The 22,375-nt window shown below is 69.4% G+C and overlaps 3 protein-coding genes across 5 annotated transcripts in view; 2 read left to right on the top strand and 1 right to left on the bottom strand.

Annotated features, from left to right (window-relative positions):
• Positions 1–903: 903 nt before the first annotated feature.
• LSP1 (lymphocyte specific protein 1) lies at positions 904–19,458 on the top strand. Its single transcript, XM_053658224.1, has 11 exons — positions 904–1,328; positions 10,284–10,433; positions 11,365–11,487; positions 13,163–13,346; positions 13,627–13,719; positions 13,937–13,980; positions 14,129–14,210; positions 14,967–15,101; positions 15,422–15,499; positions 15,651–15,753; positions 19,129–19,458. Exons 1-10 carry the CDS (start codon positions 919–921, stop codon positions 15,738–15,740), a joined length of 1,389 nt encoding a protein of 462 aa, XP_053514199.1. The 5' UTR covers positions 904–918; the 3' UTR covers positions 15,741–15,753; positions 19,129–19,458.
• The window catches only part of TNNT3 (troponin T3, fast skeletal type), a 23,014-nt gene continuing 16,302 nt past the window's right edge, over positions 15,664–22,375 (top strand). The window contains exon 1 of the mRNA XM_053658228.1: positions 15,664–15,753. The gene's annotated coding sequence lies outside the window, so the exon portion shown is untranslated. The remainder of the gene's footprint in view (positions 15,754–22,375) is intronic.
• On the bottom strand, positions 16,222–21,511 carry PRR33 (proline rich 33). Of its 3 annotated transcripts, none has more exons than XM_053658225.1 (3): positions 21,313–21,511; positions 20,431–20,510; positions 16,222–18,115 (listed from the first exon to the last, which is right to left on the bottom strand). In XM_053658225.1, the coding sequence occupies exon 3, from the start codon at positions 18,104–18,106 to the stop codon at positions 16,757–16,759; it is 1,350 nt and encodes a 449-aa protein (XP_053514200.1). In that variant the 5' UTR covers positions 18,107–18,115; positions 20,431–20,510; positions 21,313–21,511; the 3' UTR covers positions 16,222–16,756. The 3 variants fall into 3 exon arrangements, with proteins under 3 accessions (XP_053514200.1, XP_053514201.1, XP_037012257.2); XM_053658226.1 differs by having other exon boundaries at positions 20,450–20,510; positions 21,313–21,510; XM_037156362.2 differs by lacking the exon at positions 20,431–20,510.

The raw sequence follows: 22,375 nt of genomic DNA, 5'->3' as shown, positions 1-22,375 counted from the left end.
GCAGGTGGGCCCGCGGGGGGCAGGCCAGTGGGTCAGAGTACAGGACAGGTCCCTCCGAACTCCCGGGGGACACCCGCCGCCAGACCGCGGGGAGCGGGCGCATCCCCTACAAAGTACGCCCAGAACTCGGTGCCAGGCCGGGTGGGAGGTGCTGACTTGCTCCCGCCCTGGCGACACCCACAGGGCCTCCTCGGCCCTGCCAGGCCGGGGACTCTGCCACCCCTGTCCCGGTGGTTAGCAGGTCTCTGTATCCAAGAGATTGAACCCCAGCCCCTGTCTGAGGGGGGAAGAGCCAGGCCCCGAGAGGCCGCCGCCCTGCCCACGGCCACCCTGGAGTGGGGAGCCCACCCGCCTCGCCCACTGCTTCAGTCGGCCCCCCACGGCTGGCTGCCCGGGCTCTCCCCGCACCTGTGCCGGGGCGCAGGGGCAGGCAGGGGGTGTCGTCTCTGTGACAAGCTGTGCACCAACAGTGTCTTTCTCACCCAAACCTGGCTCGTCCCCGGGGCTGTGCCAGTCATGTGGCCTCCCAGACTCCGGGTCCTCCTGTCTGCCCGGCAGGATGCCCCAGCCTGGGCCCAGGGCTGGCCCCCACCCCCACGGAGCCTGGCGCCCAGCTCCAGCTTTCCCCCGCCCCCTCCGCCCCCCCAGGCGGGTGGAGGCTTCCCTCAGGCCAGTGTTAGGGATCATGAGAGGGAGGCAGGGCACCCCAAGCCCACTCACTGCCAGGAGTCACCTGAGCCCTGGGCCCGTAGGCCTTGGGTGCCTGGTGTGTTCAGTGGAGGCTGGGCTGGCAGGGTCACCCTGCTGGCGTCCTCATGGCGTTTGGCTCCCGGTCCCTCGGGGCTGGCTCTGGAGGCTGAAGGAGCCCCTGTGGGGGCCTGTCTGCCACTGGCCCAGGCATCGGTCCACGGCGAGCCCATGGAGGTCTCCGCACCAGCTCTCCCCCCACTCCGGGGACCCCGGCCGGACCAGCGGGGTGAGGACGAGGCCCCCGCAGCCGGGCCGGCCGGCGGGGGGGGGGAGCCAGGCCTCCAAACCACAGTGTCCAAAGGGCGTGGCTGCCGCAGGCCCACCCAAGGCCCGGGTCTGCGGGTGGGGTGGCCCCCCGCCCTGGCAGGGCCGGGCGTCTGGTGGGCGGCGCTGCCTCGGGACCGGGTGGTCTGTCGGCCAGAGCGGGTGCTGGCCTGGGAGCCAGAAGGAGCCGGCAGCAGGGGGCACGGGGACCGAGTGGCCCAGCCCCTTGGGCAGGGTGTCAGGGCAGGAGCCCAGAGCGCCGACGCTCCGGCCAGGCCCCAGCTCCAGCCTGGGGACAGGAGCTGGGCAGAGCGGTGAGTGAGCGGCGGCCGGGTGTACCAGCCTGGAGGCGGACCCCCAGCCCCGTGCCAGAGCCCCCAGAAGGCACGCCGCGGCTCCCCACGCCGAGGGCTGGTTGCAGGGGACACGGCCCCAGGAACACCTAACTACACTCAGAGGGGCTCAGCTTGGGTTGGCGGCCAGGCATGGGCCCACACAGGTGTCCAGGGGCAGGTGGGAGCTCAGGGCTGAGAAGCCCCTAGTAGCCCCAGGGGGGCTGGAGGAAGGGTGGGGTCCTGGCGCTGAGTGGAGTCTGACCCCGGCTCAGCCCAGAAGGTGAGAGTTTGGCCCGAGTGATGGCTGCGGCCATGGCGGGCAGGGAGGCCCCGCGGCTCCGCCGGGATGTGCCTGGGTGGCAGGGGAAAGGAGGAGAGGACGGTGCAGGGGGTCACCATGGTGGCAGGAAGAGGAAGTGGGGGACAGGGAGAGACCCCCAGGCTGGAATGTCTGGGGACAGGACGGGTACAAAGCAGGGGTCAGGAGCAGGGAGAGGCCAAGTGCCCGAGAGGCTAAGAGTGCCCCCAAGGCTGACCGGTGCCCATGCATTGCCCCATGCAGCTGAGGGGAGGCCAGAGGGGCGGGTGGGAGGGGGTGACCCCAGGATGGAGAAGGTGGAGGGAGGAAGGGAAGGCCGGGCCGCCAGGTGAGGTGGAGAGGAGGTGCAGGGAAGGGCGTGTAGTGGGGGGAGCTGAGTGTGGACCTCCAGGTGGGTACCAGGCTGGCCACACACCTGCCGTCAGGGGCTGCGTGTTCGGACCCCGGCCGTGCCGTCCGCAGCGGCTGCAGGAGCAGCGGGGAGACCCCGACCCTAAGCCTCGGTTTCCTCATCTGTAATGGGCTGACGGGAAGGTGGCCACCAGGAGCCACGTGCTGGCTGTGGAGGGGACACTTGGCCCCTTTCAGCCTTTGGCCCGTGGCCGGGACCTCAGGGCACTGAGTGCGTGCGGTCTGACCCCGGCCTCAGCCGGCAGGGCACCCAGAGCACGTCTCCAGGAGGCTCCGGGCCCCGCGCCGGCCGTAGCTGAGCCCAGGGAGGCTGGGGTCTTGTCCGCTGTTTGAAGGGGGGCAGGCGGTGGGATCTGTGGAATGAGGGGGCCCGCAGGCAGGGCGGGTTAGGGCCAGTCTGGCGGCAAAGCCCTGGGTCTTTCTGCTCTGCCCATCCTACCCCCTGCCGCCACCCCTGGCACGATCAGCCCCAGGGAGCAACCATGGCTTCAGAAAAGAGGCTGGGGGCCAGGCGAGGCGTCCGGCTCCGGGTCAGAGGTGCTGTGGGGGCACCAGGCAGGGCGGGCATCTGGCTGCTCTGTGCACTTGGGAGTTGAGGGCTCCCGGGGAGGGTGGAGCCGGAGCCGACGGACCCGTGGATGGGTGCCAGGCAGCGGCCCCCGCCCAGGTGGGCAGCTGGGTTTTGGGTGCTGCACGGAGCCCCTGGGGCGGGACGGAGGGGGGAGCCGCTTCCGCAGCGGCCGCGGGCAGAGCTGCGCGTGGGGCCTTCGGGTGAGCAGGGGTCTGGGCCCGGGGCAGGAGAAGGGGTGCGGGATGGAGAGGCTCCAGCCAGTGCCAGCCTTCAGTCGCGCGTCCGGGAACGTGCCAAGGCCTGGCCTCGTGAGCGCTCGAGAGCTGTGCCAGGCAGTCCCAGCCTGCTCGGCAGCGCCCAGCTCTCCTGGAGGCTGGGCTGGACTTGGAGACGCGGCCGGGGCTGCCGGTCAGTCGGGGTGCTGCGTGGTCAGCCCCTCAGTCTGGTCCCTGGGCGTGGGGCCGAGCAATGTGGCGTATAGTCGCGTGAGGGGGCGGGGTGACTGTTTGGCGGGAAGGGTGCCGAGCGCTGGGGGCCGGGGTGCCCAGGAAGGTCTCCGGGGCGGCGTGGCACTTGGCCCAGGCCCCTGCAGCACTGCGGTCAGGGATGCGGAGGGAACAGAAAGACCCGAGTGCCGCGCGGCGTGCCGGGTGGGCAGAGGGAAGGTGGCGAGCCAGGCGGCCCCACCGCAGCCCTGCCGGATCCCACGGTCAGGTGACCCCAAAGCCAGAGAGGCTCTGACTTCCGACCCCAAGCCCGGCCAGGTGCTGGGTCAGAGCTGATGGGGGCCGAGGTGTGGAAGAGGCTGACCACGTAGCACATCACAAGAGGTAGGACAGCGGCCAGAGGGAGGGGACTGGCCAGCTAGCAGGACTCTGAACCCTGCTCTGAGGCAGAGGTGGGTGGTCCCGGACCCGCCCGGGGTAGAGGGGCCGCAGGCCGGAGGGCTGGTGTCCGGCCTTGGCAGGGTCTTCAAGGGCCCCTGCGAGGGGGTGCAGCGCCCTGGGGCTGGACCTGCCCGCTGCCTGGCTGGCAGCGCCTCCATCACAGAACCGTCCCCTCGGGCTGTCTGGGCAGGTGGGGCGGGGGCTGCCTGGGTGCCTTTGGGCTGGGCAGTGCGGTAGGCAGGCTGGTGCTGTGGTCGCCCCAACCAGCACTCAGAGTCCGGCCCCACAAGAGCCACCTGGGTTCCGAGGCAGCCAGGGTGTCACAGGTGTGGGGGGAAGGCTTTGCCGCAGCCCCAGGGCCAGGTGCATCACGGGGGCGCTGGGAACGGCTGCTGTCCAGGCATGGGCCACCGGGCCCCAGAGTCCCAGCGGGGGTCTCACTCAGCCGTGAGGACAGAAGGCAGACGGGGTGCAGAGGGCGGGGACCCGTGGAAGCAGGCACCCCTCCTGCCCCACTGCGCCCCCCAGTGTGACTGCGCAGGAGATGCTGGGACTGCGGATCACGGGGGGCCTCAAGTCTGGGTTCTGGGGAGCACAGGGAGAGAAAGGGGTTTGGGCGAGCGTGAGGTTCCTGTCACCCCTGGGCCGCTGCCCCTCTCAATGGACCCCAGATGCCCAAATAACAACTCGATGACCCTTCCTCTCTGCACCTCGTCCCCTTGTCCCTCTGGGGGGAGGGGGGCATCGCAGGTACGGGGGCCACTCTTGAGAGGAGTTCCTGCCAGCTACTCCCCTCTCCAAACAGAAGCTTGGGGTAGGGTCCCTCCCGTGTGGCCCGGGTGCCACCCCGTGGGCCGGGTGCTGGGTGTCGGGTGTCAGGGTCGGCGCCGTGTGGCGCCTTCGGCAGACGCCCGGATCTGTGAGGGCAGGGAGGGAATCTCACCACCCTTGGGCTCCCGGCACCTGGCGGAGGGCGGGGTACTGCCCAGACTGAGGCCTGGGAGCTGGGCTGGTGAGGGGATTATGGAGCAGGTGGCAGGTACCAGGTGTCGTTGAGGGGAGCCAGGAGCTTGGGGAGGGGAGGGAGGAGGCGGCCCCGTCTGAGCTGGGCGAGAAGTGAGTGGCACCCTGAGACTGGACGGGCTGGTGGGGTCAGGAATCAGAGACCGGCCGCCGAGGGCCGGTGGGACTGTGGCCCGGAGATCAAGGCTGGGGCTTGACCCGAGGTCCGGGACTGTCCTGGGGGCCAGCCAGGAGAGACTTGAAGAAGGGGGTGCCTTGGCTTCGGTAGCTCTGGGTGGGGCAGCTGGGTGTCCCCCCAAACCAGAGGCTCCCAAGTACTATCCCGCTGGGAAGGCAAGGGGGTGCTGGGTGGGGCAGCCCAGCGAGCCCCTCGGGGACCACACTGTGAGGGGGCGCCGTTAGCCCGGGCTGAGGTCACTGGCTGACAGTGTAAAGATGCCCATAAACCAGCTGCCCTGGGCTTGACCCCGAGGTGCGGCTCAGAGAGGGAAAGCTGACTGCCCAGGTCACATGGCCCCTGCCCACCCCCCCGGGGCTGGACAGGCCCCCACCCCTGCTGGAGGTGCCCCTGGGGTGCCCCTCCTCAGAGCGCGTGGTCCCAGGGCAGCCGGCCTCTCACCCACCAGCTTCGGGCTCCCGGAGGCCTCGGCTGTGCCCTGCCCCCCCAGGACAGGACTGGGTGCCCCGGGGGACCCACCCGCCCAGAGCCTGGTCCCTCAGGTCCAGCCCGCACCCTCCACAGGCCTATGTGTCCCTCTCCTGGAGGCCGCTCAAGGCCCAGAGGGACAGGGTGTGTGGTGTGGGCCCGGCCCGGCCCTCCTGGGACGCCAGCCGCCTTTCTTGGGGGCATAGGCCTGCCAGCTGTGCCGCCCTCGGGTGGCTGGGACTGGGCCTCCTGGGGGAGGGTCCCAGCTGTCACTCTGCTGAAGGGATTGGAGCCCCCTCACTGTGGGGCGCTGGAGGCCGGGCCTGGGGTCCCGGACCACGTGGCGCTGCCATAGCCCAACCTCCGTGGTCCCTGGGGGGACCCGCCCTCCCTGGGGGACCGAGTGCTAGCCAGCCTGGCCTTGGCCCCTGGGTCCCTGCACTCAGCCCTCCTCCCTCCCCCGGCCCTGCCCCTGCAGACCTCATCCGGCAGCCAACAAGGATGGCAGCTGGCTCCCCTCCTCACACCCCTCTCAGCCACCACCCACCACACATTCGTCCCCGCTCAGAACTTCTGTGACCCTGGGAGTGCTTAGCTTGGCCCGGAATCTCCCCCAGGGGCTGCCGTGGCCCCCAGGTCCTGCCTGGGAGGGCCCTTGCCCATGGTGGTCAGGAGCGCCCGCCAGCTCCCTGAGCCTCACACGTGGGGACACTGAGGCAGCCCCCAGTGGCGGCCTGACTATGATCAGCCAGGAACCTGCCGGAGAGGCCTCGGCTCCAACCGGGAGGTGGCACCCTGGCCAGAGGAGGGGGCTTTGGCTGGTGTTTCCAGCTCTCACCTCTAGTCCCTGGCCGTCCCGACTCCCTCAGACTTGCCCCCGGAGCCCTCCCCCCACCCGCAGGTCCACCTCATGGACCAGCTCCTGGGGGTCCCCACGCGGCCCACTCCATGTACCCAAGGCTAACTGTGTGCGTCCCCCAGACCCACCCCCTTGGATTCCCAAAATGCAGGCAGACCGTCCCTGCCTGTCCCTTCTCCCTCCTGCACGTGCCGGCCGGGCCTCCTTCCAGAAAGCTAACCTGACCGGGCCTGCCCCGGCGGAGGCCCAGCCCGAGTTGCCCTCCGGGGGGACGCGGAGACCTCCACCCATCTCCCCGAAGCTGCCCCGCCCAGCCTCAGCTGCTCTGGGGTTCTTGTCCTCCCCTTCTCCCCACAGGCCTCTGCTCAGCTTTCAGAGCCAAGCTGAAGGTCGCCCCCTGAGCTTCCCTGGGCGGTGGGGTGCCCGGCAGGGTGCCCGGCAGGGTGTCTGGCCCACGAGGCTGCCACCACTGGGACAGGGGTGACCGCCCTGCCCAGGCTCAGCCAGGCCTAGGCACACTCAGAAACGTGCTGCTGGAGGGGGCGGCCTGGACCAGTGCCAGGGCGGTGGGGGAGGGTCCCTGCAGCTGCGACGCACCCTCGCCCCCGCCCAGGGCGCCCGTTTGCGCTCCTGCACCCCACCCGCCACCCACCTGCTCTGGAGCTGGCTCAGGGCTCTGCGTGCTCCGGCTGTTCCCCTCCACAGCTGCACCCCCAGCTGCCCCCGCCAAGAGGAGTGCCAGCCAGGCCCCTGGCAGCGCTCTGCTGCAGACCCTCCCCAGGCTGCCCGGGACCGGACCCTGCATTGTGCCATCAGTAGGGGGCACCCCAGAGGGCAGGGGGCCTGCTGTGTGACTGAGGCAGTCGGGGCGCTCTCCATCCCTGGGATCTCTGTGGGTCATTGCATGCATGGCCTGTCCCTCTGCATGTGTCCACTCTGGTCCTCGGCACAGGAGACCCCAGGGAGGCCGGGCATGAGCTTGGGGGACCAGTCCAGCTCCCTGGGCCTCCCAGCCAACTCCCACCATGGTGTCCAGGGTCTTGTGGCTGTGAAGCCCCTCGGGCGGGCTTATGGAAGAAGTCCCTCGTGACAGCCTCGGCTGGCCGTCCTCCCTTGGGCCTCAGCCCCTCAGTTGAGCCCCCAGCCCTCCCCAGGCCACTGAGCAGCCCTGGGGACACCGCTGACAGCTGGTGGGGCGGCCCACTAGCCGCCTGCAGGGGGCAGAGCCGAGACAGGACCGAGGCCTGAAGCCCCTTCAGCTGCCTGCCACGCAGGCAGGGGAGGAAGTGGGTGGGACCGAGCCACAGGGCCAGGCCTGGCCCAGGATAGCGTGTGGGCCCTGGGCTGGGACTGGGGCTGCAGAGGAGAGAGGAGGGGGCGGGGGTTTTGAGTCGGGGACCCACAGGCGAAGGCCCTGGCCAGGGCGGGCAACCCCTGAATTCAGAGAACCCCCCACTCTGAACAGGGAGCAGGGAGCCAGAGGCTGCGGGTCTGCGCATGCGGCTGAGGCAGAGCCCCCGCGGGGGAGCCCCACACCGAGAGGGGGGCCGAGCCCCACTCCCACACCCCCGGGGCTGAGCCCTGGGCCTCCAGCGCGGAGCCAGAACAGACACAGGAAATCGCCTAATTGCAGCGGCTTAGGAACAGCAAATCCCTTGCAGCTGCGGCGGCCGCGCCGGGGCCGCGGGCGGCCGGCTGTCGCCAGCGTCCTGACAGCTCCGCTGAGCCTGCCAAGGGGCCTGGGCCTCGGGCCGGGGGCGCCTTTCCCAGGCCGGGGCCCCCACCCCACCCCAAGAGAGCCTCCCCCATCTCAGTTCCCAGAACAGGGCCCAGCTGTGGATCAGAGAGGGGCTGAGGTCATGGGAGGGGCCAGGAGGGGCTGCATTACTCACATCCTGGGGCCTCAGGGAGGGGAGGGAGGCGGAGGGAGGGAAGGGGCCTAGCGGGCTGCTTGTCCTTGGGCCTCTGGGTCAGGGGCTGCGAGCTGGGGTGGCTTCTCTCAGAGCGGAGCTCTGGGGGGATGCCGGGGACCCCCACCCAGCACCCCCACTCTGCTTCCCCAGCTCCCTTCCCAGGGCGGTTCTGGGAGTCCCCCCGAGCAGGGGGGCGACTCGCGGATGGGCCTCCGGGAGGGCGCAGTCAGCCAGCACACCCTGGCCTCAGCCAGCGCGTCGCCAGGGCGATGGCCCGGCAAACAGTAAACAGAGCTCAGGGGCCAGACCTGCCATTTGGCCCTCACCTTGTTCCCACGTTTGCTAGGCACGCGCACGCCCGGGCAGCACGTGTGTGGGCATGGCGTGGGCTGCCTGGGCCCACGCGTGGAGTGTGGGTACGTGTGCCGACGTGGGCCTGAGTGTGGGGCCCGTGGAGAAGTGTGTGGGTGTGCGTGTGTGCGGGAGGCCCGGCCACGTGTGCTGGGAGCCGCTGAGCGCGGGCCCGGGCAAGGCTCTGGCGGCCAGGACACGCGCCCTGCGGGTGAGCCTGCGCTCCCCCAAACCCCAGACACGGTGTGGCCTCGGCACCCCGCCGGGCTGGACCCCCAGGGCTCGGCCCAAGGGTCTGGGGGCAGGAGAGCAGCGCTGTGTGGGAGAGAGGGGGCCCAGGCAGGCCCTCCACCAGGCCTGAGCACACCCCCACCAGGCCTCACCGCCCCCCCCCAAACACACGCACTGGGCCCACGCTTTGTCCAAAAACCCGGCAGGAACACGTCCTTGCAGTCTGCACATGGAGTCTGCACAAGGGGAACAAAATGGCTTTCTCACTCCTCCAAGGAGGGTGGGGTGTCCCCTGGCTGCCTCAGGACAGGGCTGAGGGCGCCTTCCCTCCATGCCACAGCCTGGAACACAGCACCGCCCTCCCAACCCCCATTTGGAGGGGCTGCTGGGCGCACGGCAGACCCTGGGCCGCAGGCCCCCCACCGCCCCGAGAGCCCTCCAGCCTCCACATTCCACAGAGAAGGGGCAGGGGCGGGGCTTCAGGCCCATGCGATGGGGCCAGGTGTGGGGGATCAGGGGCTCCCTGGGGCCTGCAGGGGTGGGAGCGGGGGGGTGGATGGGGGTGCGGAGGCCAGAGTCCCACGGCCGCAGTGGGGGGAGCAGGCCCGGGGCTGCGGCTGTGGGGGGGCCTGGCTTTTGTCTGCGAGGCTCCGAGGAGACTTAGGAGAGATTAGATCGCGCTGGCGCGGAGGCTGGGGGGCGGGGGCCCGCAGGAGGCCCCCGAGATAGCGAGCTGCGCTGCGGGGTCAGGCAGCGGACACGGGCAGGAGGGGCTGGGGCTGGGGGGCAGTGTGCCTTGCAGAAGTGGGGACCCAGGGCTCCCCCTGTGCTGTAGGGGAGCAGAGTCGGGAGGGAGGACCATGCTGGCTAGACATTGAGGGTCCAGGACCGGCTGAGCCAGGGAAGGGGCGGCTGGGGCGGTGGAAGGGGCGGTGGAGGACCCCCGGTCCCAGGTCAACCTCGTGTGGCCCTGAGGTAGGGGGTGTTCTCATGGCCTTGGCTCTGCCATGGGCCTCAGCTTCCCCGTCTGTGAAGCAACCCTGGGCGACTACACGGGGGACTCTGAGAGGGGCTGGTGGGGTTGGACAGGCCGACCCTGCAGGGCCCCCAGTTCTGGGGTCGGGCTCACGCTGGAGGGTCCTCTTCTCTGGGCCTCGGGTCTCCTGAGGGGCCACCTTCTGCCCGGTCGCCGTGCTCTTAGGGAGCAGGAAGGGGTGCGCAGCCAGGGTGGCCGAGGTAGCGGGCAGTTGTCTGGCTGGGTTTGCCCCTGTCCGATGCAGGCCGGGGCCGGCCATGTCCAACTGGGCAGTCGCCACTGGACTCGGGGGGGGGGGACCCACAACATCGGCCCTCTAGTCCTCCAGCAACGTCCGCCATGTTCTCTGGGGCCCTGCCTGGAGCCTGAACCTCTCTGGCCTGTAGCCTGGCTCTGCTTGGGTCCAGGGCCCCAGGCTGGTGGAAGGGGGCCCTTGGGTCCCTCCAGGCCTGGCCACCATGCCCGGGGGGCAAGCAGACGTCAGACTCCTACAGAGCCCCGGGATGGACCCCCAGCCCAGGGCAATTTCACGGCCATCACACATGACTCTGCCTAAAAAAGGGGGAAACTGAGGCCCAGAGAGGGCCGAGGCAGTGCAGCCCCCTCACCAGGCAGCCCCGGTGATGCCTGCTTGGCTAGGAGCAGAGGGTGTAGACCAAGACGTGACCGTATCTCTGTGTCCCCCAGACTTGCCACACAGTGGGGCCTGGAGGATGAGGAGGAGAAGTCCCAGGAGCGACGTTGGAGGGAGAGGGACAGCCTGCAGGACCAGGACCAGGACCAGGACCATGGTGGCCAGTCCCCGGAGTCCCCGGGGTCCCCGGAACAGGAGAAGCTGTAAGCTGGTGCGGGCAGAGGGGGACGCTGGGGGCCAGGCCGTACCCTGGAAGCCACACAGCAGACGAGATGACCAGGGCCCGGCTGTGCTGGACACAGGCCCTAGTGGCCGTTCGTGGGCGAAGGGCATCCCAGCCCCGGGGGCCCGCGGAGCCTTCTGCCTGCCTGGCCGGCCCCGCATGCGGCCCCGCACCCGGCCAGCCTCTGGGGCGCAGGCCCTGGCCGTGCTGAGTGGCCCGGCCCTCACTTGGACGTACTCTGACCCCAGCTGCGCGGCCCTGGGCCCCAAGCCCCCCGCCCAGGCTCCCCGCTGCCGGTGACTCACAGAGACCAAGTCCAACTTGGCAGGCCCTTGCTGGCTCGCTCCCCCCTGGGCCCCGAGGCCTCCACAGCCGGCTGGGCTGTGCTTCCAGCAGGGCCCCCTCCCCAGCCCTGTTTGTTCCGTTTTCTCCGAGTCAGCAGCTCTGGGCGGGGTGGGGTCCTGCAGCGGTCACGGCCCCGGGCCTGGTCCTGTGCAGAGCCCGCAGAGGCTGGGGGGCAGGCGGGGGCCCCCAAGCACCAGGGTGGCAAGTCTGTCCTGGGAGATGGGGTACAGGGGCTCACACTGCTGCCCAGGGCAGGAGCCTGGGGTTCAGCTAGGAGGGCAGGAGGACACTGGTCACGCACATACAGGACGCAGGCTAACGGGGCAGACACAGCTCTGCTCTGGGGGTGCCCTGGGCTAACGGGGGAGACGCAACTCTGCTCTGGGGGTGCCCTGCCTTAGTGAAGTGGGACACAGTCCTGCCCTTGGGGACTCTTTGACAATGGGAGACAGGGTGCAGCCATGCAGAGCGCCTTCCCGGCACCCGGGGTCGGGGAGAGAGCAGGGGCGGGGTCCCTGGCCCTACCCCCCAGCCCAGCCTGAGTCCAAGCTGCTCTCTGCCCACAGCCTGAAGTCCCCGGACCATCCCGGACTGGACGAGGATGAGGGGTTCAGCGACTGGGCCCAGAAGCCGGAGCAGCAGCCACTGGCTCTCGGAGCGGGTGTGGAGGAGGAGCTGGATGGGGACAGGCAAGTGAGGGTTAAAGGCAGGAGACAGGCCTGCAGCAGGGCTCTGCAAGTTCCCCAACATGTGCCTGAGCAGTAGGCCTCAGCTTGCCTTCCAGCCAGCCCCCCAAAATGGCCCCATGACTGCGAGGGGGAAAGGGAGGAAGAGAGCGAGACAGTGAGGCGGCAAGAGGGGCCTCGGAGCGGCGGTGAGGAAATCTCATCCCAGGGCTCCCCAGGGCCCTGGGCCCCGTCCAGACCAGCTGCGGCCGGCGGGTGTTGCCACATCAGCCCACATCTGCAGCCCACTTACGTAATGGAGGCTCTGGCCCCCCGCCCGCCCCTTCCTCCCTCGGGGCTGGCTGGCCTCCATTCCCACGGAGGGGAGCAGGTATTTCCAGATGTGCCGGGGCCTGGGGGACAAACTTTCCAGATGTGCAGACGTGTTTGCCGAACTGAACCGGGGCGGGCGGGGGGTGGGGGCCCGAGTACCCCTAGACCCGGAGCTGGGGGCTGCTCCTGGGGCCCGGCCCCCCACCCCCCAGCTCAGGAGTCTGAAAGGCTAGGCTGCTGCTCCACGACTGCAGGCCATTTGCTCAGGGTCCCAGTTCCACTTGGGGGGCTCCAGCTGGCGAACAGGGTCCCCTTTCGCCCTGAGTGTGGCCCGACCCCCATCTCCACTGCCCCCCAAATCCAGGCCACCTCCCAGCTCTGGGCCCTCTTTCCACGGCCCTCCCCTCTCCTCCCCACACAAGCAGACAGATGCCCACACCTCCCGAGTCCCTGCCTAGCGAGGGCCCTGGGCCTGGCTTGGTCTTCTGCCCACCGGCCCCTCCAGGCCTCAGTTTCCCCCGTCTGCCTTTGTAAGTTGGTGCACACTCTGCCTTCCTTAAGTGGGGCCGGGCCGGCTGGGTGGCCCACCGCCCGCTCCTTCCTCCCAGCCTGCAGCCGGCACCGTCCCACCAGCAGGGGGCGCTTTGGCACTGCTGTGGGACCCTGGGCTCTCCTCCCCGCACCCCCACACCTGCCTGGCCCTGCGCCCCCACAGCCCCGCCGCGGCTGAATGGGCCCTCTGTGTGCCTGCCGCTGGCTGGACCCCAGCCCACCCTGGGCGGTGGGTCTGGGTCCTGGTTGGCACGGACACCAAGGGGCCTGAAATCATGGAAAACTCGAGAATTTCCCACCTTCTTCTCCAGGTTCAGTCCCACTCAAGCGCAGAGCGGCCGCTGCCAGAGGGCTGGCCCCCACCCCCTCGAGTGGCCAGCTGAGTGGGCCCCTCTCCTTGGGGATGCGTCCTAGCTGGGACCGGCCCTGGCCTGCACGCCAGCTGACCAACCCCCCAGACCACCCACAGACCCTGCCTCATTCCCACCCAGCAGCCTCGTCCCTGCGGCCCACTCGCCACCCACAGAGCAGGGCGGCCTCGGCCACAGGGTGGACGGGGACGGGCAGGACATGAGGCAGGGCCGGTCCACAGGGCCCAGAGACCAGCTCCAGCCTCAGCCTGTGGGTGGCCCTCCACGCGGGGGGCAGGGGGTCGCTGCGGCCCCAGAGGTGCTAGGTCTCGGGGTTTCTCAGCACTCAAGGAGTCTGACCATTCCCATCTTGCAGGGGGGGCACCGAGCCTAAGAAATGGGAGGGGCTTGGATGGGGCAACCTAGAGACCCTCGGTCAGGCTGTGCTCCTCTTTCCCCCACAGGCCCTGTGGGGACCAGGGTGGTGACGAGCTGAGCCCCACCGGAGCCCGCTTGGAGGGACTGCGTCTGCGCCCTGGCTCAGGGCCCCTGGAGGGGCCAGGGCCGGAGGGCACAGGGCCCGTGGGCCCCGAGGAAACCGGTCAGAACAGCCTGGGCCCCGCAGAGGCCTGGGGGGCGGAGGAGCAGGTGACGGCAGTGACCCCCCGGCCTCTGGGCTGCGTCTCCTGCTCCCTGCACGCCCTGTGGGCCTGGTGGGACCCCTCACTCATAGTCTGGGGGGGGGTGGGGATCCCCCTTGTTCAGGCCCTGCTGCAGAGGATTCCAGAACCAGAACATGCCGGGGCCGGGAAGGACCTGAGGCCCAGGGAGGGGAGGGAACTGCTTCAACTCGTCCCAGGAGGGGCGGGTGGGGAGCGAAGGGGACAGTCCCCTAAGTCCCGAAGGCTCAGCTTTTTTTTGTTCTCAGCCCCAGGAATATCAGCAGCCCAGGACACCGAGTCCCTTGGTCCTAGAGCAGACCACAGAGCCCGGCTCCCCTCCCCTGAGCCCCAGCACCAAAGTAGGTCAAGCTTCGAGCCTGCTGCCTGTCCCCTCTCCCAGCCCGAGCAGGCCAGCCCTGGGTCCGGGAGGTTCCTGCTCTTCCTCGGCCGCCCCCCAGCCCCTGCCCTCTCCCACCCCGCCCCACACCCCGCATCAGACGGAGCAGCTCCAGGGCAGGGACGGGGCCTGGGCCTCCCTTGGCCGGGAAGGCTCATGCCCCTGCCCGCCCTGCACAGCTCACCGACAGAACTGAGTCCCTGAACCGCTGTGTGCAGAAGAGGTATGTCCGATGGCCCTTTGGGCCAGGACCCAGGGTTCGCCAAGAGCAGGGAAGGGGTGGACACTGGGGGCCTGAGGGAGCTTTCCTAGGCCTTGGGGTGGGTGCAGAAAGTGAGGGGCACGGGGCGTGACCCTCTCCGACCCTCCAGTAACAGTGTGAAGAGGTCCCAGCCAGTCCTGCCCATCTCCAAGATCGAAGAGCGCCTGGAACAGTACACCCAGGCCGTCGAGGTACATCCAGCACCCCCCACAGTTCTCTCCTCTGTGCACACAGCTGTTCCCCATGCAGCCCACAGCCCTCCCTCCACCCCACAGCCCTCCATCCAACCAACCTCTGTCCATCCAACCAACATCCATCCATCCATCCCTCCACCCCACACCCCTCCCTCCACCCCACAGCCCTCCATCCAACCAACCTCTGTCCATACAACCAAGGTCCATCCTTCCATCCCTCCACCCCACACCCTTCCATCCAACCAACCTCTGTCCATCCAACCAACCTCCATCCATCCATCCCTCCACCCCACACCCTTCCATCCAACCAACCTCTGTCCATCCTTCCCTCCCTCCACCCCACACCCTTCCCTCCACCCCACACCCCTCCCTCCACCCCACAGCCCTCCATCCAACCAACCTCTGTCCATACAACCAAGGTCCATCCATCCAGCCAACACCCCACCATCCACGCCACATTCCCAGACCCAGCACCCTCTCGTTCGCCCGCGCCCTCCAGCTCTGTGCCAGGAGCAGCAGGAGGGTCGCCTGTGCCTGCCTCCTGCCCCCACCACCCAGGTTCCCCAGAACCGGGTGCCTCACCAGTGCAGTGAAAGGAGGCGCTGGCCTCCACCTGGAACACTCCAACCCCCCTGCGTGGGGAGCCCAGTGCGAGGGGACGGGGACACGGCAGCTGTCTCTGTGTGCTGGTGGCTCTCACATGGGCCTCTGATGGGTCCACTGAACCGGCCACGGGCTCTGTCTCCTCTGCAGACTGCTGGCCGGACCCCCAAGTTAGCCCGTCAGCCCTCCATCGAGTTGCCCAGCATGACCGTGGCGAGCACCAAGAGCCGGTGGGAGATGGGAGAGGTGCAGGCTCAGTCTGCGCCCAAGAGCCCCTCCTGCAAGGTAGGACCCTCCCGGGCGAGGCTGGGCTCCTCTGGGAGGCACGTATGAGGCCTTGCACGCATGAGTGTGGGCACACAGAGCCCCAGGGTGTCCTCGGGAGCCGAGGTTCACCAGGCCGGCCCTGAGCAGGGATGGCCGTGTGGAGAAGGCTGCTGGGCGGAGGGCAGGCCGAAGGTGCCCCCTGCCCATCTCTGCCTCTCCCTCGTCCTCATACCAGAAGGCAGGCAGGCCCGGCCCCCTGCCAGGTGAGGCGGGAGAGAGGGCCTGGCGCTTGGAACCCCCAGGCTGCGGTCTGCATCTGTCCTTCCTTCTGCCCCCAGGACATTGTAGCCGGGGACATGAGCAAGAAGAACCTCTGGGAACAGAAGGGAGACTCCAAGATGCCCACGGCAGCTAAGGTAGAGTCTCAATGGGGTTGACGCGGGGGGTGTGGGCCCAGCAGGCAGAAGCCGAGGGACAGTTCTCAGTGAACCTAAGCGGGCTTCCTGGAGGCGGTGCCAGACCCCTTCTGCTGTGTTCATCCTGCCTCTCGGCCTCCTTCCCCAGCAGAGCACCCCATCCGGGAAGAGGTACAAATTTGTGGCCACGGGACATGGGAAGTACGAGAAGGTGCTGATGGACGAGGGTGCGGAACCCTAGGCCTCCCCCCTCGGTGAGTCCAGGACGGCCGCCAGCGGGGGTCGCATGGCGCATCTTCCAGGAACACGGTGGCGTAGATGGGTCCTGCTCACTAACATGTGTCAGTGGCTACGAAGGAGTCTGTGAGGGCCCGAGGGCCTGCCTCAGATTCGGCCAAAACCCAGACCCCGCTGGGAGCTCCGCCCCTGTAGGCTTTCCCCGACCCGCCCCACCTTCCATCCGGACCCCTTCCTCCCTGGGCCTCCGTCCGCTCCACTCTTCTCTGAGGGGGCAGTTCCAACCTCCCTCCCGGGAGGAGGCCACAGCATTCCCAGCGGGCATCTCCGGCCCCACCCTGGCGGGCTGAGGGTCTGGCCCTCCTGCTGTGTTGGGGGCCTCTGTGGTCCCAGCTGCCCTCCCCATCGGCTGGCACAGAGTCAGAAAGGGACCCACCGCTGTGGCGTGGCACTTTTATTCAGGGCCTGGGTCCCAGGATCCGTGCGCAACAACCCGCTGTGTCCCGGGGCGGGCGGGGCGGCCAGCCCCCTTCCACTCTGCTTCCCCTCCTGAGTCCTGTCCAGGGCTGTGGCCCGGGGTCTCCCCAGTGACCTCCACGTCCCTCTCCCATTGCCGCAGCGTCTGCCGCCCACGGCGTCCGGGGGCTGAGCCGGGCCCTCCCTCACTCCAGCCCCCAGGCCTCCCTGGGCACCCGGCGGGCGCCAGTGGGAGGTCAGCCCTGCCAGTGCCGGGCCTCACAGTGGGCCTGGGCACTTCCCTTCCTACCGTGCGCCCCCATACCCTGCCCCCCAAACACAGAAGCAGCCTCTTCCCTGGTCCACCTGCTCCAGCCTCACCCCAACTCCCCTGGTCCTCGCGCTCCTGGGCGCCGACCTGTTGCTCCCAACGGCCTGACCACTGCCAGGCTCCTTTGGCCTCCACGGGCCCCTCCCAGGTCCACTGGGCCCTGCTCTGCTCTTCCGTGGCTGCGGCTCCTGCCCGACCCCTGGTCCCAAGCCTGGGGCTGCCCCCACTGCCATTCATTGGAGCCTCCATCCAGCCGCCGTGCGGTTGAAGTTCCTGGGCTGGGGCCTCCGCTCCAGGACCACTGAGGGGGTCGTGGGAGGGGGCCGGGTGGCCGCCTCCTGCAGCTTCCGGGCGTTAAATCGAGGCCGGCACAGGTAGGGCAGGCGGCCAAGGCCAGGCCAGGCGCACGCCCCATCCCTGGGCCCCACCGGGCTCCTCCGAGACTCGGCCACCGCCATGCGGTGCAGCACGGCGTCCCACAGCCCAGAGGCCCTGGAGGCGGGGGGTCGGGGGGCCGGTTCGGGAGGCTGCTGGGGTGCCGGCGTGGCAGGGGCCAGCACCCCCTGCTCCGTCCGCTCGGGGCTCTGCTCCGGCCCCGGAAGTGGCAGCTCACTCGCCTCGTCCATCAGCTGCTTCTTCAGGCGCATCCAGCCACTGAGCCGGGGCTTGGATGCAGCTTTGGGGCCGGGGCAGGCGCTGGGCTCTGACGGTGAGGCGGGGGGCAAGGCCCCTGGAAGGCTAGAGACCTGCTCAGCCCCCGAAGCAGGGCCAGCCATGGGGGGCTCCTCCAGGCGCTCGGCTTCGGGGCCTGCAGGGGCCGGCCTGTGAGGCGAGGGTCCCGGAGAGCGACAGGTGGGGGCAATGGGTACGACCACCCGGGGCCTGGCCTCTCTGTGTCCCGAAGGCTGGTGGGAGCCAGGGGGTAGCCTGGGCACCGGGGGCGCCTCAGGCCAGGGCCTGCCATCCTGGGTCCCAGTAAGAAGGGGGCGGATATGGGCCACTGGGATGGAGGGCTGCGCTCCAGGCCCCCCATCTGGGCCCCTCTGGGGGAGCTCAGGGGTCCCAGCCTGTGGGGACGGCCCCAGAGGGACCTGTGCCTGGCTGGAGTGAGTGGCCCCAGCCGCGGAGGCTGAGACCTGGGCGAAGCCACTGGGGGCCCAGGTGGGCTCTGGGGCCGGGGTCTCCGAGTGCTGGAGCCCCAGGGTCACAGAGTGCGTGGCCAGGCTCCTGTGCTGGGTGAAGCTGAAGGAGAGTGTGGACTTCTGTAGCGGTGACGCCACGTGGCGGATGACAGGGGTGTGGGAGAGGGTGGCCACCACACGAGGGGCCTCGGCTGGGCCCCGGGCTGGGGGCTCCTGGTCGTGGCTGGCCTCACTCACCGGGGACAGGGAGGCGCGGAAAGTCCCCAGCGGGGCCGAGGGCCCGGCCCCGGCGGTCTTCCTCTGGGCCGCCTTCCGCAGCAGCCTCTGCAGACGCAGGTTGTCCCTCCCAGGCTTCGGGAGCAGGGGTGGCGGGGGTCCTGGCGGCCCCTGGGGGCATAGGCCATCCGAGTTGGGGGGTGTGGGAGTCGCCTTGACGAGCATTGCTGCGCTCTGTGGGGGGGGGGGCAGCAGCTGTCAGCCGGCCCTGCTCACCCCCAACACCGCCTTGTCCCCAGAGAGAGGGGCACACGGAACCCCGTTGTCCGTGAGGACCCCAGGCCCGGGGAGCCGCTGCTTCCCCTTCCCAGTCTCTGCGGCTCCGGCCACGTCTGTCCACATCAGCAGCCCCACCATCCTCGGGTGAGAAACCAGCCCACAGAGGCCGCTGGTGGGTGACGGACGAGGGCTGGAACGCAGCCGGGGCCGGGACACCCACGAGCCAGCTCCAAGTGGGGGGCACGTGCTGGGCAGGAAGCCTGCCCGCCCGCAGACGCGTGAGGGGCGCCGGGCCGTCGCCGGCCGACCACAGGCGCGGCTGCTGCGAGCCGGCAGCGAGGGCGGTGGCCAGGGGCTCGGGGCTGGGGCTGCATCGTCAGAGGTCGATTGGCCTGGAGGTGGGAGCAATTTTCGCTGAGCTACGCTAAAAGGGTCTTCCCGCAGACCTCCCGGCTGGGGTGGTCGGGGCCAAGCCGCCCGCCCCGGTTTCTGGGTGCCACGTGCCTGCCGGGACGTTGACAAACGGTGTCTGGCCCGACCCACGGCCGCCAGGGTTGGGGAGGAGGGAGGCCCAGCCGCTGGCCGGGTGGGTGGGCAGGAGTGGATGGGCCCGGGGAGAGCTCCGAGGGGGCTGCCGTCTGCCTCTGAGGGACCCCAGAAACCACAGGGACCCCGGGTCTGTCTCAGAGGGGCTGGGGGGGGCTGACAGGGGCTGACAGGCCGCCTGCAGGCGGACAGGGGAGGGGTGGCATTCATTCCATCGGCTTGACCCCCCTGAGCAGCACTCGGGGTGCCAGGTCCAGCCTCAGGTAGCAGGCTCCCCGGGTGGGGGCAGCGGCTGAGCCTCGGCCCCTGGAGCCTGGAGGCCTCTCTGGGTGGTGCCGTGAGTGAGGGGTGTGCAGGGCAGGACCCCCCAGCCACCAGCCACCAGAGAGAGAGCCTCACGCCGCCCCCACCCTGTGTTTCAGCGTCCTGAGGCCTAGTGCCGCAGGCGGCCGTCTCCCGCCGTGCGCCCCCTCCGCGCTCCTAGGGGGCGTCCACCCGATGCCCACCCCCTGCCCCGCCGAAGACGCTGCTGCCCGCGGCCCGCCTGGCTGCCCGCGCCCCTCCACGAGCTGCCGCTGCTGCCACCTCTGTCCCCCGTGCTCCCTCACCTGCCGACTCTGCCCTCACAGCCGGGGAGGGAAGGGGCTCTCCCGGGTGCTTAGCCGCGGGGACCGTCCCCACCGAGGCCGGTGCCCGCCTGGCCCCCTGCTTGCGGCCCTCTGTCATGCACAATAAAGCTCTTTCTGTCCCCACGCGCTGGCCCTTCGGTGCTCACTCAATGGGGGAGTGACAAGGGAGCAGGCTGGCTGGGCAGCAAAGGCCACTCCCTGGCATGGCACGGGCCCCAGGCCTCCGGCCTCCAACCCCATCCTGTCCACGGCTTCTGGGGTTCGACTCTGGGCTCTGAGGCCCGTGCTGGCCGGGCCCGGCGCACACGGTGGGCGGGGTTCCGCCCGGGCTTCCAGAGGGCCTGCGAGGCCTGCTCCCCGCCCGGCCCGGGGGGAGCTGCACGGCGCCCAAAACAGGGTGCGCTCTGGCCTGTGCACCCCGAGGACGAGACCGGCCTTGCTCGGTGAAGGGTCAGTGGGTGGACAGATGGGTGAATGATGGACGGACGGTGGTGGGTGGAAAGATGGGCACGTAAACGGATGGAGGGCGGATGAAGAAAAAGCGGGAGGGAGGGAACCAGCGAACGTGAGAACGGACGTAGATAATGAACGGTTAGGTGGGTGGATGGGGGGACGGATGGACGGATGGACGGATGTACGGATGGACGGACAGATGGATGGGCGGGTGGAAGGATGTATAGAGGAATGAGAGGCAGGTGGGCAGGAAATGGTTTGTGAAGAGGAAATGGGGTTGGTGGGGAGGCAGACAGATAAATGTCTGCACAGGACGTGCAGGGGGTGGGCAGGGGAAGGCGGACGGTGGGTGTTGAAAGAGAGGGCGGGGGAGGGAGAGAACGAACCTGAGCGCGGGCCTACAAAAACAAATGGGTGGGTGGGCGAGCGGACACAGGTGTGAACTGGGGGTGAGACCCCCCCAGTGCACCCCCCGCTCTCCGGGCCTGCACACGGGTCTGACTCTGGGCCCCACCCTGCCGCCCCGCACGTCAGGAGCCGGCCCACTGTTCTCTGAGGTCCTGGTGGATGTGCCGACCTCCCAACACACACAGTGAAAACCGCACAGCCCAGAAGGGTTGGAGGTCAAAAGGTCACAGCCACCTTTCTCACGCTGGCCCACCTCTGCGGCGGTGTCGGGGACACAGTGCCTTCTCCCTTCCCAGAGCAGGACGGGACAGCAGCTGTGGACAGCAGGACAACAGGAAGAGGCAGTGAGCCGGGACCAGAGGGGCAAGCTCAGAGGCTGGGGGTGGGTGAGAGGCCGGGGGCAGCAGCCACTCAGCCCTGAACCCCCCACAGCTGCAGTGACGCAGGCCCTGCGTTTGGTGCCTGTCCCCACTGAGACCAAGAGGCTCAGAGGGCCTGCTGTTCCCCGCCATCTGCCCTCAGAGGCCTCATGCAGAACCCTTGCTCCCCGCTCCGGGCCCCAGAGCACCCCCCGCGGGTCTCGGAGGAAGCCTGACCTCCCGACCACCCAGGGTGTGTGGGATGCCGAGAGTGAGCAGCATACGCAGCTTCTTCCAGGACCTGGCAGAGCCGGAGCCCCCAGGGCCAGGCCGGCTGCAGGGCAGGCTGGCACCGGCGGACGCCCAGGCCAGCCCAGCGCTCCCAGCAGAAGGTCAAGCTCCCCTGGGCCCTGCTGCCCCCAGTGAAGTGCACTGAGGGCCATGCCGTGATCAAGGGGCCCCTGCCCTCCCTGCTATCCTGGGAGTCACTCCCAAGGACAGCTGGAACCAAGGCACTCTGATGGGGGTGCCTCTCCCTGGCTCCACCAGGCCCTGTCAACGTTGCAAGCACATCCCTGGATGAGACCCTGTCTGCCATCGGTCCTCAAAGTTGTCCTGGGGTGCAGGCTGGTCCCCCAGCCCAGCCCGGCCTGGCCTGCCCCATGCCCTCCTTCAGCGCCCCGCCAGGGCCTGGCCGAGGGCCCTGCCCCGTCTCGGGCCACCCCAGCCTGGCCAGATGGGGGACGGTGCCCATTACCTGCCGTAGGCCCCCGGTGGCCGGCCGCCTGCCCGTCCGGCAATACCCGCTGGTGCTGCCCTGCTGTGCCGCAGGCCCGTCGCCTAAGGGGAGGCCGCTGACACCCAAAATAAAACCTGCCCGACCCTCTGACCTCAGCGCTGGCGCTCTGGCTCCGCCACTCAAGGGGAAGCACCTGCCAGAGGCCAAGGCGCTGAGCAGGCAGCCGCCCTCCTCTGCTGGCGGAGTGGGGCCACTGCAGGGCACCCCCCAGAGCACCCTGGGCCCGGGGGGGCGGGGGGGGGCAGTGGTGGCTCCGGGAGCCCAGTCTGCACAGTCTGAGTCGGGCTGGGTCCACCGGGCTCCCCAGGCGAGCACCAGACCAGGCTGTAGAGATGGCCGGCCACCTCCCAATGCTGTCCCCACCTGTGTGTGTCCCTGCACCTGAGTGTCGGGCGGTTCCCAGGTCTCTGTCAGCAGAGCAAGGGGAACCGGCCTGAGAAGGCACCATGGGGTGACAAGCAGGGCAGCCCCAGGAGCCACTCAGTGGCTCTACAAGGAGCCCATTGGCAGAAAGTGGGTTGAACGTGGCCAAGGGTCAGGGCTGTGTGTGGCCCACCAAGTCCCTGCCCGTCCGAGGTGGTGGGGACGGCGGCAGGCCAAGGAGCTCCAGGTTCTGACCAGGAGTGTGCGGACGTCCCCATCAGCTCTGGCCTCCGGGGCGTTCAGAACAGGTAGGCGGGGAGGGGCTCCGTCCGCCTCCCCTGCTCTGTGACCATGGGCCGGTCCCTGCCCTTCTAGGGTTCTCGTGGCCTTATCTCCAGCTTGTAGGGATTGGATGAGGTGCAACGAAAACCTTCCAGAAAGCTCTGAGGACCCAGAGGGGGCACAGAGCAGGGAGGAGCTGGGGCATGGGAGCTGGCAGCTGGTCACCCTGACGTCCCTGACCTTGAGACCCAGAGAGCAGGGACCTCCTCTGAGCTTCTCGGGACCCGCCCCCTTCCTGGGTATCAGCCCACCAACTGCTGCCCTGGTTGAGGTCACTCCACAGACCCCACCGTCTGCGCTTGGCCGGCCTCCTCTG

The sequence above is a fragment of the Artibeus jamaicensis genome, unplaced genomic scaffold, assembly GCF_021234435.1.
Source record: "Artibeus jamaicensis isolate MK-2021 breed Jamaican fruit bat unplaced genomic scaffold, CSHL_Jam_final scaffold_537, whole genome shotgun sequence".
NCBI classification, from domain to species: domain Eukaryota; kingdom Metazoa; phylum Chordata; class Mammalia; order Chiroptera; family Phyllostomidae; genus Artibeus; species Artibeus jamaicensis.
Note: the sequence above shows the minus strand (reverse complement) of the source record. Positions and strands in the feature narration are given on the sequence as shown.

What these genes read in the sequence shown, in the direction of transcription:
- LSP1 (XM_053658224.1), top strand. Translation starts at nt 919, where the DNA reads ATGGAGGTCTCCGCACCAGCTCTCCCCCCACTCCGGGGACCCCGGCCG. An exon ending in CCAAGAGCCCCTCCTGCAAG is followed by an intron (nt 15,102 to 15,421) that starts GTAGGACCCTCC and finishes TTCTGCCCCCAG; the next exon opens with GACATTGTAGCCGGGGACAT. An exon ending in AGATGCCCACGGCAGCTAAG is followed by an intron (nt 15,500 to 15,650) that starts GTAGAGTCTCAA and finishes CTTCCCCAGCAG; the next exon opens with AGCACCCCATCCGGGAAGAG.
- PRR33 (XM_053658225.1), bottom strand. Translation starts at nt 18,106, where the DNA reads ATGCTCGTCAAGGCGACTCCCACACCCCCCAACTCGGATGGCCTATGC.